We start from the raw sequence: 19,148 nt of genomic DNA on the forward strand, positions 1-19,148 counted from the left end.
ATGTTGCATTAACCTAATATCAAACAGATGCGTCTTGGATTCAGGGCTGTACGTTAGGTGCTAAGTTGTAGTTGCTGCGATCTACTACAGGTTATACCGTTTCCAGGTAAATAGGCAACAGTTATGTGAAATATTAATGCTGAATGTTTCATTAAGTGTTTAAGATTAGAAACTTGAATTTGGTTGTTTAACATTAAGTATTTCTATTTCTAATCAATACTCCTGTTCCAGAAGATTGCCTTACTTTCATTTTAGAAATGTGATCGTGAACGTACGAATCTGTCATAGCTACTGGTGTGTACTGAAGCAGAAGAAACTTTTTAGATTTGTGTCTTTGCAAGGGCACAAAGAAATAGAATTGGGTTATGAATGCTGTTACTATCCTGATTATATATCTTTACATTTTTAAGTCCATGGATCTGAAACGTCAAACTTTGCCTAGTTGCCTAGTGCATTGCATTTCAATTACTAACAACCGGACGACAAACAGTACCTTTGTCACGTGATCAGAAGTGGATGGACCTCATAGGTTTTTTAACTCTTGGGTTCGAAAATGGCCTCAAAATGTTTATATCACCAGCCAAATTTTAGTGAATCGGAAGTGATGTAACTGATCTAAATTAAAGACGTAATAGCAGCAGCAAGTTGAAATTGCATATTGTCGCCGAAAATATATCTACCGATAATATACGTGTATAATTCCAGTGTCCACCAGTAGGCACCTCCGTCCGTTCTGGTGTTTCATCTCCATATTTCTAGATGTGACCGGTTCCCATAAATGTCCATTAAAAAAATGGAAATTTCTTGGAATTTTGCATCCCATGAATTTGTAGACTCTGAGAAGCTGTTCGTCAAGTGACTTCATATTCTGCCCTGAAGTTTCGAAGGAAATTTGTGCTCACTGCCTTAAATGCTTGCCAAGCAGTTTCTTCAGCTTCGCCAAAAAAGTTTCATCTGCCTTAATCCGAGGTTGAGTAGTGAATTTTTTTAAAAGAATAATCAGTGTTTGCCGAAGTGACCATTGTTTCTTCGAGTAATGACTCACAGGGACATTCCCAGTTCTAGAAGTCAAAGGGTTACTTCGGTTAGAAAGCATCAGAAAGGGCCGCGCCGTAGCTCAAACGGTTAGACGCTGACTTCGCACCACGGCGGCTCGGGTTCGTTCCCGAGTCTGGTCAAGTGGGATTTGTGGTGAACAAAGTGGCGCTGGGGGAGGGTTTCTCCGAGGACTTCGGTTTCCCCTGCCAATCTTCATTCCACCAATTGCTCCACAATCACCCTCACCTATCATCTGGGGCTGGTACAATAGGCCAGAAGTGGCCGCAGTACAAGGGACTTACTTAGTCCCACCCCACTAGCAATAAAGAAATAGATGCAGAAACACATTAAATGGCGGGAACGTATGCACATCGGTATATATATATGGGAATTCACCAACTCGATTTTCTCTTACAACTTCAGAATTTGTATTCAGTTATAAAATGTTGTTGCCAGTGTTTGGAAGGGAGAATATTTTCATGTTTTCAGTATTTTAATGAATGAAAAATTATGACACAATAATCGTATTGGAACTGAAATCCCTGCCGCTAGGCTTTTCGTGTATTTTGTTTCCACCCCCCCATCCCAGATAATATGTTGTTTCTAAGTCACATACAGTCACAGTTCGATATTGCTCAACCAAATAAACTGAAACAATGGCCTTAAATAAATCACGAATCAATTAGCCAAACGCGATTTTTCAACTTACCTTTTGTAGCATGACAAATCATTGTGGCCTAAGACCTTCCGTTTTCCGGAAGTAGAAATTTGTTTGGACTCCTTGCACGAGGGGCCCCGTTGTAGCGTAGTTGCTTGAGGGGCATTGCCACAAGCTGGAAGATTGTGGGTTCAATTTCCGATTAGTTCGTTGGATTTTTCAATTGCCGCAATCCTTCCAGAAGCACTATGGTCCTGGGGTCGACTCAGCCTCTGACAGGAGTGAGTATTAGGAATATTTCTGGGGGAAAATGGCGGCCGGAGCGTAAGGCTGGCAATCTCACCGCCATCTGTGAGCCGATTGTGAAGAAAATGTGGGAGCCTCGACTTCTCAATAAATTACTTAGAAAGCACAAACGGAACTTTGTTCATGCACGTGTTTATTATTATTATTCTTAGTGGGGCGAAACTGAGTCCACTTGGTGCTGCGGCCACTACTGGCCTGTCGTACCAGCCCCACATGATATGACGAGAACCGAGCTCGAAGCCGGGCCGCCGCGATGGGAAGCCGGCGACTAACTTGCCCGAGCTATGGTGCGGCCATTGATACACGAGTTACCACGCCTAACTGCACTGTGCGGCATGTAATTTCACTCTACTGCACACCGATGTGACCGAAATTCAGTTGTTAAAGGTAGAAGTAAAGTTTTCCCTGGCCGGTCACTGTAGCCGAACGGTCTAAGGCATGTACTCTCTTCGCTCGCTTGGAAACCGGGATCGTGGGTTCGAATCCCACTCAGGGCATGGATGTTTAGTTTGTGTGTGTGTGCGTTTTTCTGTGTTTGTGTACAGGTAGAGGGCTTGAGACGATCTGATCACCTGCCCAAGGAGTCCTACCGAATGTGTAAGATCTAGAGAAACCGAAGTGAACGGAGAAGTTGGGGCTCTAGTGCCAAGGAAAAAAAAACAGTTTTCCCTGTGCTTAACTAATTAAGCATCTTACCATGAAGATGTATGGGGGAGCAGATGTATAGGTTAATGTATTCTTGACCTCTGCACTAGCTGGAGGTGAGTGGTCAGTTTCACGCCCCTGCTGCTTTACCCTGGGGAAAGAACCCGCTATACCCATTGGATAGGAGGTTGGGTGAACCCCAGAGCCGGTCTGGAAATTCTTGACCATACCGGGATTCGAACTCCGACCCCTCGGTCGTCCAGCCCGTAGCCAATCGCTATACCGACTGTTGGTTATCAAAAGTCGGCAGTCGACATTTAACAGAAATAGGATGGGGGTATGGACACACTGTTACAGCAGCTACTCTGCTTAAGGCGAGAGCGAAATTCGTAGCGTTTGATGGCAGTTTGAATCCTTTCATTCCGTGAAATAAATGGTTCAGGAACTGCGTCTTAAAGTCTGTAAATAAGTATGAATGTTGTGTCCTTAATGCATGTGAATAGTCATCCGTGTAAAATGAGTGGAAGAAACAAGGAGAAATTAAGTTACGCTTTATTGATGTAGTCGAGAAAGCGTCGTTCCATATATTAAGAATAAAATGAGCACATGAGTTCGAGGCTTTCCCCTTCAGGTATCTGCTTTTCGTGTGCGCGACAATTGCTTCTTGAAGTAATTTAACCCTTTCCCTCTCATGTGTATAAAATGATGGTTAGTCGCCCCAGTAGACACTGATATCTACACTTTTGTTGAAATCTTACAGTTACTTTGAAAAAGTTTATTCTTTCAAATTCTCTTTGAATGTGGCGCTGTAAGTCAAGCTACAGAAGGCGTATATTACAGCCGCTTTCAGGGTTGGCGCGGCACGCACAAATACCCAGGCCATGGCTGTATTCGAGTTCGCAGTGAAATCGTTAAATGAAGACAATACTTTCGGCAGTAAAGTATTAATTCTTCCCTCGTTTAAGTGAATCGATCGAAATTCAACGCTAGTCAGACTAATAAATGAAAATAGATGAGTTATCCAAGTACATATTTCCCTTCAGTTTATAAATTTTGTTCAGGAAGTTTTGCCAACTGGTGATAAAGGCGATAATAACAAAGAATAATATGTATTACAGGGAGCAGAGCATATATTCGATCGGTTCCCAAAGTACCTTGTGAACACTTTGTTTCGAGATTTAAATTCCGAACTAGTATTTACACTAGTCTTTTCCATAGTGAGCTGTACCGCCCCGTGTGGGGCGGTGGGATTACCTAGTTAGTTATTTAGAGAGGGTGGGTTTCCCCATGCACCGCGACCAGTTTGATCTATTGTGCTTCCCTCTATGATATTCTACCCGTCTCTATACCCTACCGATAAATGGTGCGTACCATCAGTCCCGCCGAGCAAGCGAGTTCGGCCACTTGTTTAGTGGTGTCTATAATGCTTCCCCCATCTATCAGAGGCCTTAGAGACTATTGTTGGGCGGGAAACGTCCTGGAATTTGGCTCGGTGATCCCCTTTGGGGACATGAGGTTCATTTACGTGCCGTAAAGTTACGACACGGGACACACAGCTTAAAGTCCCTCCCGGAGTGCTTGTTCCCTGAATTTTTCCGCCCTTAAAAATTCGACGACCTCCGCCGGGTATTTGAACCCGCGTACTACGAGTCATGAGGTGGGAACGTTACCTCTAGACTACGGAGGCCGCTTGGGATTACCTAAGGGGGACGCTGGAGGTGGGCCCCTTCGAGCGCGTTTTTCGCAGCTTTACGATTGAAGTGACTTTAGACTAGAAACTGGGAAACTGGTATCAATTCATAAATCCCATTCGTCGCATTAAGAATTTACTAAGTGTACTGTCATATTAAAGTTATTGTTTTCCTTAGTGAGTTGTACAAATTGATATTCTGAACAATGCTTTATATAGGGTAGGGCTGGGGCACTGGGAATGAGTTTATGGTGGCCCGGAAAAGTTTGGGAACCACTGGTTTACACGAAGTTAATATTGATAGTGGATTTATAGTAATATTTGACACATCCTAAAACCGTAGTCTCAGGCGCATAATGTACCCATATGATGTATTATTCCTAAATTCGCTTGGACTCCTCCTGATGGAAGGACACACAGATTATATCTTGATACACAGGAGAAGGCATTCAAGCAGTATGTAGGGGAGCTGACTGTGACAGTGTTCATTGAAGTCGGTAACTAGAGAATGTGCACGCAACAATATGGACCGTATAGGTCGGCAGTCGTCGACAAAGTTATTTTAATCCCGGTAAAAAAACTGCAGCCAACAATAAAGATTTATGATAGAGTGGTCACTTGGATATATGGAAGTGGTGGTATAATACAGTTACTGTGCTTACTTACTTACTTACTTACTTACTTACTTACTCATGGAGCTGAGCCCTTCTGGAGGAGCCGCCAATTCTGCAGCTACCCAAGAATTTCCCAGCGTTTTATGGAACCCGAAGGCTCATCACCATGTTCACAAGAGCTCTCCACTGGTCCCTATCCTGAGCCAGATCTATCCAATCCATACCATTCCATCCTATCTCTCTAAGATCCATTCTAATATTGTCCACCCACCTACGCCTTGGCCTTCCCTGTGGTCTCTTTCCTTCTGGCTTTTCCACCAATATCCTATACGCATTCCTCGTCTCCCCCATTCGTGCTACATGACCTGCCCACCTCATCCTCCTTCCTACTGTGCTTCTGGACATTATCCATCGTCCTGTTTTTATATTTAAAACGACGTTTCTGAGACTGGATTCTGGCCGGAGGTAGGGACTAGCTTTATCGATTGGGCGCAACTGAGTAGGCTTTTACATGATGACGGAGACAGAACCCAGTCTCGTAAACGTGTTTAGAAAACAGGAATATGGATAATGTTCAGGAACAAAATAATTGCTTTAATACACCACTGTCACAAACTCTTAGAAATAGTGGTAAGTTTTCTTTCATAGTTTGCCAGGAAACGGATGGAATTGATTCATCGTTTTATGGCGCCGTTTGAGGTTCTCTTGTTTCAGATGTCTTTGCGGATAACGTGTTGCCCGCTAGCGACAGGATGAGTGGCCGTGATTTAGACTATATAGCGTTGAAAGGTAGAATCATCGTTTAATGATTAATCATTTTAAAGGAAGCAGCCATGGCGTAATCTATGTATTATCCAAATTTTTCCCTGATGGACTAAGTAAAACCATGAAAAACAGCAGGATAACCGGTGACCCTGCCGAGAATCGAAGTAACCACCTCCCGAATACAAGTCTAGAGCGTTACTACAAGACCATCCTGCACAGTATGAAAATTATTCTCGCCACTGTAGGTTTATATTATTTTAGATATACGAGTATGAAACCAAACTCCTTCATGTGTCCATTTTATGCGCAATATGTATTCACCAAGGTGTGGCATACATAGCGTGTGAATACACATATTATTCGTGCGAGAGTAGAGAACATCGATTGACGTAAGACTCCTATCTATGCTTGGAAGTGGACAGCCTTCTGTCGATTGGACCTGTTTATCCCAGTTCTACACAGGTTCAAAGCTCGTAGTTGCTTCGTGTTTTGTTGACAGATGGACGTATATATCTGCCGTGTATCACGTGATATGTTGAACAGGAAGCCGTGAAAGTATTTCTTGTTTTTCGTTGTTACCATTATAAGGTCAGTCGAGCAGGTGTGAATTTGTAAACTATCAGGTTATTTATAGTCGTATCTGTCACCCTGATAATGAGCTGAGAGAAAAGAAGTTTTCTGGATCTTCCGCCCTGTTTGATACGTTTATGGACTGGTATAATGGAATTCGAAGGAATTGGGGGGGGGGGAAAGCGTTCGTGACATATTTTATTTTGCTAACTCGGAATTTCCCATTAGATGCTGCTAGAGACCAAAGACCTTGAATCTGTGATTTATCCAGGGATTGTCCTATCCAGCACAGTGTACATTTGTGTCCCACCTTGGGGCTTTGTATCGGCAGGCTATTTGATACATGTGAGATTACGATTGGTGGCCCAAAAGGATATGATTTGATCTGATTTAAAGTGCTATTTCATAATTCAGACTGGTATTATGAAACATATTGGCCTTTCGATCAGCTTTCCTCTCAAATGTAATACAGAAACTTATAATACGAAAAGAAATTGTTTTCGTGGCGCCTCATAAGCTACCAAAATCATTAAATGTACACAGAACTTCAGCAGTGTTAAATCTTGATACAGCGAAATTATCGAAAGATGATTTCTTTGAAACCAATGTCCCGGATCCCAAAATCTGGCCGTGCATTTTGTAAAGGTCCTTCGCATCCCTAGGAGCCGGGATAGCGTAATAGGCATAGCGACTGGCTATTGGCTGGACGACCGAGAGCTCGGGGTTCGAGCCCCGGTAGGGTAATGAATTTTCGCTTCTCCATATAGTCCAGACTGGCTCTGTGGTCTACTAAACAACCTGTACAAAGGGTACCAGGAGCTCTTTCCCAGGGGTAAAGCAGCCAGGTCTTAAAGCTGACCACTCACCTCTAACTAGTGCCGAGGTCAAGAAAACGTGGATCTATACATCCACTCCCCTGTACGTCTTCATGGCGTAGTGTTTAATTAGTTAAGCTCAGGGACAACTTTACCATTATCTTCGCATCCTTAACTCACCTGTGATTAGTTATCGTGATGGCCCCGTGGACCCTATTGCATGAGCATTACTAAATCTTCGTGTTGGAGTATTTGTTTATTGGTTAATTTATTAATGTATTATTATTTGATAATTATGAGTGATGAATTTGGAAGGAACCTGATGTACCTGTTTTCATGTACTATTCAAGCATTTGCTTGGAGTAACCGAGGAAAAAACAAACTCTCCGTCAGAATACCAAGCTCCTTGCCAGCATTCGAAATGTTGACATCGCTAACAGAAGCACTGAACCACGGTATTTAAGAATTAATTGTACCAACAGCTTATGATTATTTTAATGAAAATAAATTATCGAGTTGTAGCATTTAATCTTGCTTTCCTTTCTGTTTTATTTTAAGACTCTTTATTAACTACATGAGTTTGTTTACTTCACGACGATCTCTTAACTGCGTGATTTAGCACGTGGCACTGATCGCGATGCTGGTTGTGAGTACTGTGAGTGACTGCGGAAAGAAGCGGCAGTCAGCTATTTTAAGGCTTTAATGCAGCATTTGTATGGAGGGTCTAATAAAAGCAACGAAACCCCCAAAGATAGCCGGTTTCCGGCCGAGAAACGAACATGGAATCTTGGGAACCGGGGTACCTTTTTCTTTTATTGCTAGTGGGGTGGGACTAAGTAAGTCCCTTGTACTGCGGCCACTTCTGGCCTATTGTACCAGCTCCAGATGATAGGTGAGGGTGATTGTGGAGCAATTGGTGGAATGAAGATTGATAGGTGAAACCGAAGTACTCGGAGAAAACCTGCCCCAGCGCCACTTTGTCCACCACAAATCCCACTTGACCAGACCCCGGGATCGAACCCGGGCCACCGCGGTGGAAAGCCAGCGACTACCGGGGTAGCTTAATCAGTACAGTGACGGGCTACCGGCTGGACAGCCGGTGTTAGATTCCATGTAGGGAGGAAAAGAGTTTTTCCAACAGCTTCCAGACATGTTGTGGGGCCTACCCAGACTCCTATCCAGTGGGTCGATGGGTATGGGGGCTCTTTCCGGGGTGCATGAAGCTGACCACTCACCATCTAGTATAAAAATCAAAAGTAGTGGAGCTATACCTTTGCTCCCCCATAAGTTATCATGGTGTTGTGCGTAATTAATTTAGCACGGGATAACGCTCTTTACCTTTGCCCAGGAATCCATGTGTTTTAAAATAATTTATATCGAACTCTTATGAAAGAAATGACTAAACCACCTTCGTTGTGCAAAAGAGTCCTTTACTGGGAGTCTTTCCTCAGGAGTATAGACTGGTGCGTGAAGCCAGCCACTCACCTCACCTGTTGATTCCAGGGATAACTTTACCTTTAATCCTTGAACAGCTTATGGCTACTCTGCTCTGCAGGAAATTCTCACCTTTTATGGAACGTAAATATCCGTTATTTTGTCCAGAATTTTAGTCATCCACACCGAACTCTTGCTTATTTCAGCAACGCACCTCCGAAATCTATTGTAGATGATTTTCTAACATCATTGTCTATGGGCATTATGAAGAAGACAGAACAATGAAGAACTAATTGTCACGTTCGGAGAATATCCATATTTAAAATTACCAATATAGAAACTGAATCAAATGCAGTATAAATTTCGGAATTGTGTTTATTGAAAATAATTATGGCGGTTACGTTGTTCGAACGGTATAACATTTGAAGGAGTGAAAATAATAAGAGACCTCCGCATTTATGGTTCTCATTCATCTGTAGCGTTTTATAGCATCTGTTATAGGGGAGTCAACGAAAAGAAGATTATTCAGCTTAGAAGTCATTGTTAATAGGCCTTTATAGATGTTCATATTCCCACTAGTTTCAATTCCGATATTAACATGTTCGATAACTGTGCGGATGTATTTTTATGTTCTCTTTTAATTATTAGGCTACATTTTATTGGATTAGCGACCTGTATAATATAAAGTGTTCCCTCAGGTTTGTAAGCTAGGTGCTGCCTCTCATAGTTCCATAACCGTTTCAGTTTTATCTTATCTATTCTGTAGCCACTCCACGTGGTTAGGTGATATTCAAGGATTACAGTGTTAAATTAGTATTTGGAAAATACTGGTTACAGAAAACAGCCCTACAGATTTACATTTTATGGATTTTATAGTCCTTACTCAGACATAGGCTCTGAACCTTCATAGCCACTTACGAAGTACTCTAGAATAGCGTATACTCATTTAAGCATCATCAGTTGTAGTGGGCCCAGGCCTACCTCCATGAACTTCTCCGTTCACTTCGGTTTTTCTAGATCTTACACATTCGGTAGGACTCCTTGGGCGGGTGATCAGCTCGTCGCAAGGTCTCTACCTGTACACAAACACACAAAAACGCACACACACAAACTAAACATCTATGCCCTGAGTGGGATTCGAACCCACGATCCCGGTTTCCAAGCGAGCGAAGACAGTACATGCCTTAGACCGCTCGGCTACCGTGACCGGCACCAACTGAGAAAAAAAAATACAACAAATTGGTTTTGGTTTGTGATTTTTATTGAAAGTAAGGTAGAATGTGTTTGAAAAAAATACAGCGAATGATATTGCTCTGTCTCAGTCACATTAATAAACTTTACCGTTTAGCCCATTTCGCTTATTCTTGAAGTACACGTATATTTCGGTGCATGACACTATCATGCCTACGTGATTTGTGTGCGCCCCCTCTTCTTCCCACCAAAGACACCGAAGAAGCCCGCGAGAACGTCACCACTGGAGGGAATCACAGGTGTCTGGTTAGTACTCTTTCGTCAGCAGTAACAGCACCGTAGTCTTGAGAACTGAGGTGAAAGTGTCTTTGTCACTCTTCATTGCAGTGTAGACCACTGTAATGCAACATTGCTGTTTGAAAAATGCTCATTCTTGTGGTCACTTTGTGTAGTTGAAAATCTTCACGATATCAGCACACCTATTTACTGATTCTGTTCGACGACGATACCTGACGAACTGCTGCAGCAAAATATGGACAATTTTCCCGAATTCAAACATGCAACCATGGTAGGTGTGGCTGATAAGTACAGTATGTACTTAATATTTTGCGTGTCGAGTTACATGTCTGAAAATGCCATGATTTTGTACTACCTTGATGAAATTTTCATTGCCGATACGACCAAAATATATGACGAGAAGTTCTTTTATATTTTCACCCACACTGTTAAGTAACATTAGCATTCTGAATGCCTACAAAATGACAACCAGCTAATAATCTTGAAAGGAATTACGATGATTTCTGGATGTAGTCGCATATATATGCACATTGTTAACCCTAAATGGCGTCAAATACACGTACGCATGAGGTTTATTTAGCTCTTCGGGTTGTAATTTATGTAGGCCGATACCTATATAGTGCTAGGTTGTTTCACCATGGTATCCTCAGATGAGTTTACGATTATTTGTGCACTCTACGGTATACGTGATATTGCAGCACTATTTGAAGTACCATAAGTCAAACCACAACGTAGTCAACTATGCTATGCGACACGTCACAGAAAGGAGTGATAGTGACGACTGGACCGTGGAATGTGAGGAGAATTAAATAAAAGAGGACGTGCCCCATATGTACGAGGGAGTCAGTAAATAGGCACAGCTATAAGTAAAACAGCTGTAATTGACGTAATAGTTTTTCATTGTGTGTCACTAGGTAGCAGCACAGTCCAGCTTCATGACAGTCTAGGTAGCCGACACGCATACGGAGGCTGGTTTTGGTGGTCATAATGGCAACAGTGCTTGAGGAGTATACTAACGAAGAGCAGCGTTCTATTATGATTCTTTTGTGTGCAAACTGACTCAATGCAAAGTGCATTCATAAAGAAAATGTTTCTTGCTTACGGCGGGAAGTTATTATCGCGTAAGGCGGTTCACAGTTGGGTGGCAAACGTTTTGCTGATAACGAAGAGGTTGAAACGGAGGTACTGAAGTAGGTGAGTGAACAGTCAGAAGACTTCTATGCTGCGAGTTTTGACACGCTGGTAGAGCGATGGGACATGTGTATCATTGTTGGTGGAGGATGTGTCGAGAGATAAATGTTTTTCCCAGGTTCAAATATCATATGTCTTACGTTTTATATCCATTTATGACCCATTTACTGACTCCCCTCGTATTATACAAAACTCCCAGCTGTCTTCTTTGCTGTTTAACATACCTGCGGTCGGTTTATGCCTAAGTGGCACTTCAGCAAGACACTAAATATAGTAAGTAAGAAAGGTAAGGTAAGATAAGAGGTAGAGTTATCCCTGTAAGAGGCTATGGAGGCTCATAGCGTTGTGAGACGTCGAGCCTCTAACATTTTCTAGACAGTCGGCACACAGATGGAGGTGAGGGTGTCAGTATTACACGCCGGCCGCCCTTTACCCCCAGGAAGATCCCTTGTACTAATTTCTGTTAGAAGCTGAGTCGATCCCAGGACCATATTGCGGCTGGAAGGATTAGGTTAATTGAAAAATCCAGTGACCTCATCAGGAATCGAACCCACGACCTTCCGGCTGGTAGCATAGTGCCTCTAGCAACTGCACCACCGCGTGCCCCAAATGTATTAGGTAAATCGAGCAAAATTCGAACAGCTTACTAATGCATAATATCGAATTTTTGTAAAATCTGTGAAACAGTGTTGCGTTACATAGGTAAGTCCTTACGTAGAGTAGGTTTTGTAATCCGTGAGTATGGGTACCGATCGACGTGGCAGACTAACGTTACGCAAAGACCATTCGTATTGAATGTGACAAAATTTGACCGGTGATTTAAAATTGTGTATATGGAAAATCCATTTAATGACCATATGAAAAGTAGACTTTGTAGGGGATGGCTAAAAATTGGAATTATGTGACAACTTTTAGTGAACGTCGCTCGTGTCGGATTTTAAAAGAAGCTGCCGACCTGTTTAGGCGCAAATACTAGGTCACGGACGGATATGACGTCCACATAGGGCGTTCTGATATATAGCCGACAATCATAGTGTAATTCGCGATTTGTGGGTCGTAGTAGGCTTGTCGATTCCTCTGGCAGTACGAATCTCCGTGCCCCAATTGAAGGGGGTAGCCTCAAATGTCCGCCTGAGCGGCCCAGCTATTTGCGGGAAGGCCTAGGATGAACAGCCGTCTAATTCCGGTACGCAGCCGTAATGAAACACCGTCTTCAGTACAGATCACTGTTGCAGCTTCTAGGAAAGCTGTAACCGTGCCCGCGTAAAACGAAGCTGTCGCGTGCCACACACCAGTGCGAAAGCTATCGTCAGTGTTTGCTATATTTTTTCGTCCGTGTGAACGAGTCTCTGCACTCTTTGAATGCATTGTGGATATTCCTGCCAAAACGGAAATAAAGGGAAAATGAAGTATATGTGTACTTTCTCTCAGCAGGAGTTATTCTCGCGTGAATCGTGTACAGTATAATACATAAATGTGAATCCGGACGTACTACTGAAATCTTTGTACTCTGTACATAGCGTTTATAGACAAAGTTTTCTTCCTTTTTCTTCCATCTTACTCTTTAATGAGTCAGGAATGACAGCGGTATAAATGAAAAGGGTGTTATCTTATGGAATATCTGTGTCGTACAGTACTTCACCGACGTTTCGGAGGAACATAGGTCGAGCCGCAGTAGTCATATTCCTTTTAAAGGATATTTCTGCCATATGTGTCTGTAGGGCTCAAGGGACTTTGTAGAAACCTTGTATATGACTGAGGAAGCACGGGACATTTAAACCTTATGTAGTAAAACGAGAAAGGATGACATAAAATATGTTATTTCTTTTCAGTGAAGGAAGTGGACGGGATATCCAAAAATGAATCAGTTGTGCCGTCAAGTCAGTATTGAGAGCCCTGGGCCGACCATTAACGACTGCGTGTTCAGTTTCGAGGTTCCAGTTCCGGATGTTCCCCCGAAAGGTGCCAGAATAAGGGTAAGCATGATATCTTGAGATTTGTGTTCATATGTGGGCCTTTCATCATTCGGTTATCAGAAACACAAACTTGAAACGTCAGTAGTCAGTATGGGTGTCATAAATAGTTACAAATCAATGAAAACGAGTTTGATGTGTTAACATTATTTTTGAAGAAAGCAGTCTTCTGGGATTTGGCACCGTGTATATGTGGTGTTAACCGACGTTTCGGAGGAACGTATAGCCTCCATCTTCAGGGTAGAAGAAAAAATATAAGAAATCTGCAAGCGAAGAGACCGTGAGAACCGGTAAAAGCATGCTTTTACAGGTTAACCGGAAAAATGATCCTTTGTTTTCCTAAATATCTCCCACTCCTCTCATGATTTTCACGGCCACCTTTTCAGTAAATTTCAGGTGTTCTTCAGTTCAGTATTCGGAATGTTTAAAAGAAGAATTTTTTCTACGTAATTTCTATTATTGTGGCAGTTCCCTACTTTGGAGGTAAGTTACAAACTCCAGGTACTCTTGAAGAAAGTCGTCTTCTGGGTTTAGGCACCGTGTATTCTTCGTTTTGGCCGACGTTTCGGAGGAACGTAGCGCCTCCATCTTCAGAGCAGTAGAATGGCTTGGAATGCGGAGAGCAGTAGCTGTAGCAGTAGCTACTGCTCTCCGCATTCCAAGCCATTCTACTGCTCTGAAGATGGAGGCGCTACGTTCCTCCGAAACGTCGGCCAAAACGAAGAATACACGGTGCCTAAACCCAGAAGACGACTTTCTTCATTGTCATCGCCGTGAAAACCTCAAAACTTCCAGGTACTCTTTTTCGACAACTAAGCACTACATTTTAATAATAACTTGAACTTTCATTACAAACAAATTAGTAGCTTTCAACAGAATTTGAATACCCTCCCTCTACAATAGAAAAATGTTGTGAATTGATTACAGCAGTTTTGTGTTCATTTTAAGTAGAATGGCTGCCAAAGTAATTTTTATGAGTATTAACTTCCGAAATGGGCCTCATCGTTAAAATATTTTTAAATAAGGCAGTCATAAATTTTAAAAATTAAATAATTAATATTACTTACATGATGAACATATAGTACATCTTATAAATAAAAGTACAGTTGATAACGTACATATTTATTATGAATATTACATTTATTTTAATTAATAAATATGAAGGGTGGGAGCCACAGAAGTGAATGAAACTCTGAAGTGAGCCACGAGCAAAACAAGGTTAAGTACCACTGACTAAGCCATGAACTGTCTTCGCTCTCTCGAACACTAGGATCATGGGTTCGAATTCCATTCAAAGCATGGATGTCTATTGTGTATTTATGTTGTTTTATGTGTAGTTAGAGAGACCTTGCAACGGGCTGAACCCCTGTCCAAGGAGTCCTACTGACTGTGTATAGGATCAAGAGACTGAAAAAGCGGCCAAGGTCCAACAAAGGACTAGAGCAATAATAATAACTTCAATTACGTTGATGATAATTCCTTTTTTTCCTATGAATAGTTTGCCTTATAATTGGTGAGTAAATTAATCTTGTGAAGGAATTAGAGCTGTCCTAGTGTTTAATTAAGCACTGCACCATGAAGACATAGGTCTGTTGGGGAGTGGAGTTATAGTTTCACCATTCTTAACTTCGACACAAAACCAAGGTGAGTGGTCAGCTTCACGCCCCTACTGCTGCATGAATTGTTAGGTCTACTATCTGCTTACTCATCACGAATAACCTCTCATTAATGTGTATGCAAGGGATCGGTCAATTAATCAGAGAGCGTGTGAGAGAGAGGTGGGTTGCTTAGCCGAGGAGGAAGAGATTCTTCCCAAAAGCAGGGGCTGGAAGTGGAATCGTGTAATTCGCATACGTGTATTTTACCAGGGGTTTAGGTCCATTGTCCTTCCTGCAGAGTGAGAAAACTTGTGAGTGGCCGAGTCGGGCCAACCCATAACGACGCATTGATTTGTTTTAAGGAAACGCAGTTTAGAAAACTCACTGTATGAACAACATTTAAAAATGTTAGTTCTTAGAAGGAGAAATGTTCATAGAGTGACCAGATAAGGTTTCACTGAATTCGTAATTTTATCACAGAAGAGATAGCATAAAGAATACCCATGCAAGCGTAGCAGTTCTAGACCTACCAGCTGTTGCCTCATTGAACTGTGTAACACTTCTGTAATGTTCGTTCTGGACTTGGTTAGGTACTTCCTAGAGGATACAGAATAATTTGCTTACGCAAGAGATGACGTATCCGCAGAGATATTTTAGACAGGCAACATATTTCGTTGTGGATAATTATGTTGAGGTGTTGAGATCGCTTGCTGTTTTAATGGTAATTCGGCCCACAAACATGGCACATGGGGTTCATATTCCACGATCGGCCCATACGCTTGCGTTTATTGTGTGATGTGCCTGAAATAAACTCATATAGGGCTGGCCATGTCTGTCTGCATGTTTCAGCTCGAGAACCGCCGGACGTATTTTCATTAAGCGTCATACTGAAGAAAATTACGAAAAATTCTCGAACCATTTCAGTTTCCAACTAAATCAGACATGCTTAACTTGACTACACGAAGGCCTACATGTGTGTCGGAACGTATCTCGATAAATATTCATCTTAAGGAAAAATTTGTGGAACAAGTTGTAGAGAGTAATGAAATACTCATTTTATGTTCAATATACTTTCACCTAAATTCTTAGGATTTTCTAGAGAATTAAAATAAAGGGATGTGATGAGCATATTGTCGAACTTCTACGTCAGGGGTTAAGAAAGAAAAAGAAAAAATAAAAGTAGTTATTGAACTTAAACTGCGTTCAGAGAGGTTTGTTTTGTTCTTTCAGTGTAGTGCTGCACTGCAATAAGACTTCCAAATGTGTATTAAACAGTTTATGCACTTAATTTGTATACATATCCATCTGTGTACGGGGTGCAAATGATGAATCTCGAAACTTCGTGTATTGTGATGTAATTATACGTTCCAGTCTTGTTACAGGCAAGATTAATGTTCACAAAAGCGTTTATTCACAATGTGTTATAGCCTGCAGCAGCAGCAACAACAACAATTAATGAAATGTCAGAAAGTTATCTCAGAAATATAAGTCATTCTTGATCAACAGAGTTTTATTCTGATATAAAATACAGTTCGTTTAGCAACTATTCAGTACATAAAACTAATCATTTACAAAGCTGAGCACATTAGTGAAACGTAACATCTTAAGACAAGTAAGTTTCCTCAGAGAAATCGACGTTTTGCCATTTCAGGCGCCGATGCGTTCTTCGCCCGGCATTTGATAGTCTTTCAGCCGGTACTACGGATTGTCTACAGAGACTGATGTGAAGTGCCATACTCTTGCTGCACAGCAGTCGTGTAGCTTCCTTTTATTGGCCGCTAAAAGACATGATATATTCTCACGGCTATATGCCTCCGCATACAGAAAATCGTGTACCTTTTTCGTCTTGTATTTTCGAAAATTCCAGACGGCCGAAGATCTTTTTACATGTTTCTGAACTCAGGAACTCTCAGCTCCTCTCGTTGTGACACTTATGAATATTTAGTTAAAGTAAGGAGGCTAATGGCCGCTCTCCAAGAGGAAGGAAAGCTTCAAGAATTTTTATAACACCGCTACTCACACCCGGGTCCGAGAAAAACGGTAGTTCTTAATAAAATCGCATATGATGATTGTTCAGCACACTTCGGTGCCATTGTCAGAAAACTGTTATAAAATTAAACCCCTTGTTTCACACAAGATATCTCACGTTCTTAGGACAATGTCACATTTTAAAATACATTCCGAACTAGTTCTCACCACGACGAAGAATTTAATTAGTCAATATCGTTCTCAGGAACTTCAGGCTTTCGTGTTTTCGCTCTGAACATACTACTTTTCAGCAAACAAGACAGCAATAAATCAAATCCATAATTTACAGATATGCCTAAGGGCGACAGAAGAACCGCCCATTTCTTTTTGTTTTTCTGTATCCCTTCAATTTGTTTTTTTTTTAACATATATGTACGCAGGAGTACTGTTATCTGAGTTGTCACACCATGTAATCCGGTAGAAGTCCCCCGACGTTTCGGAGGAACGTGCCCTGAAGACGAATTCGGCACGATCCTCCGAAACGTTGGCGGGCTTCTGTTAAACTACACGGCGTTACAACGAAAAAGATTGTACTCCTCATACTCATCGCTGTGGGAACCTGTATATGTATGTATGTACATATACGTATATACCTTTCCTTTATTCTCCCCTCCCTCCCTCCCTCCCTCCCTCCCTCCTTTCCACCAACCCAACCTCGTTATTTTTTCTCTCAGCCAAGTGATTCTCTTTATAATATGCTGATTTTCGAAACTTAAGTTAATAGGCATGGAAATGCTGGCCATATTAAGGCGATGACTAAGTATACATTCTTAATGTCTGCGACGGACGGTACAATAATGTTTTTAATTACTTTTATGATCATGTTCTTGTAACCCAGAAAAAACTCCAGGGTCTGAGTTACTCGCCAGTCAGACTGTTTGGTACTTGCATATGAATAGACATCTAGCTGTTGGGCCTTCAACGAATCCTGTCAGACGCAAAGTAGATTAGACCAGTGTACCTGCCCAATAAAACATTCGTAAATGCTGATTTATAGAGCTGAAGATTGTGGTGTATGAATATGCATGTATGTTTTTCGTGTGCCAGATGCTTTTGTGTTCTGATATGGATAAGATTCTCATCATTGTTCGTATTTTGTTCGCCATATTCGACTTGAAAGGATATTCCATTCATTTCGCGATGGACGACACGGCATTTTCTAAAATGGCATATTTGACGAGAATTCATGCAGTCGATAAACAGACAACGGGTGCGCATGTAACCATATCCACTTCTTTTGTACTCTGAAACGAAGTTCATTCCAACGGCAGTGGATACGTAACAAAGCCCAATAAGATTAGTAATAAATATGCATTCTGTACGGCACTAGAGGGAGGCAGATGGAAAGTTTGACGCGCCTGTTGCTTTTGCTCCTTACATACGAGGCAGCATTAATAAGAATAGAGTTCATCTAGTAAGTTTTGCTGTTGGATTTTGTAAAGTTTTTCTTTTGTTTCACGCAATTAACAGTGTATATAAAATAGGGGATAGGCTGGGTTAGTCGGAGAATGCTAAAGTTTTACATAAACGAGCTGCTGTTTACTATTGGCTGCAATTTTGTAAAAAGGGCGAATTTCTTTTCCTTCGTTCAAGATTGAAACTGCGGCCAGAGTTACCAGAAAATCTGCTAAATGTTTGAGAAATGAAGCAAATCGCATGACAGTGCACGTCGACTACAACAAAAGGACATAGGTCTACCGTAGAAACACAAATTGTGCAAAAGATTTTTAGCTCAGAAACTCTTCGTAAAAATGGCTAACGAGTATGAAACCCCATCGTTCTTGTTAAATACTATTCGAATATTATTTATACTTAATCCTTTACAAATAATTTGTTTGAAATGACCCCTCATCATATCGAAACTTACTTACTTCTTGGAACGCTAGTTTCGTTGATCAGTGCAGGGCATGTCGAACAGAATAGATGAACGATAGCTAATAATGAGTGACATCATGGCCGCCCGTTCATTTGTTTTTAGTTTTATGTTTGTTTGAAATTTGTCGGAGCGGCTCATTCTCTTCTCGTAGAGCAGTGATGCAGCCACCATTGCTAGCGTATGTTTATAGGTGGCAGGCATGTCGAGTAGAATACAGTGCAGTCGCACTTTATGCGAGTTTGAAATCGTGCTATATAAAAAAGGTACAACAATATAAAGTCTATAAATAAAGTCTAACTTTATGCGCAGAGTTCGAAATAATGCGAATCCCGGTAAGAATCAGTTATGTGTTTCAAAACTCTGAATTATGCGACGTATCCCTCGCATAAAATTTGACCACAGTGTACATGAAATATAGTTACCATGTAGTCAGTTTTTGTTTTGTTTCTATGTTAGGCT

At 41.5% G+C, this 19,148-nt stretch overlaps 1 protein-coding gene across 1 annotated transcript in view; it reads left to right on the forward strand.

The window, feature by feature from the left end:
* The window catches only part of LOC111872674 (zinc-type alcohol dehydrogenase-like protein C1773.06c), a 44,450-nt gene continuing 25,302 nt past the window's right edge, over window positions 1-19,148 (forward strand). The window contains exons 1-2 of the mRNA XM_023866779.2: window positions 1-106; window positions 13,047-13,190. Of these exons, the coding sequence (XP_023722547.1) occupies window positions 13,074-13,190 (117 nt within the window). The 5' untranslated portion in view covers window positions 1-106; window positions 13,047-13,073. The remainder of the gene's footprint in view (window positions 107-13,046; window positions 13,191-19,148) is intronic.

Source organism: Cryptotermes secundus, unplaced genomic scaffold (genome assembly GCF_002891405.2).
Source record: "Cryptotermes secundus unplaced genomic scaffold, Csec_1.0 scaffold102, whole genome shotgun sequence".
Taxonomy (NCBI): domain Eukaryota; kingdom Metazoa; phylum Arthropoda; class Insecta; order Blattodea; family Kalotermitidae; genus Cryptotermes; species Cryptotermes secundus.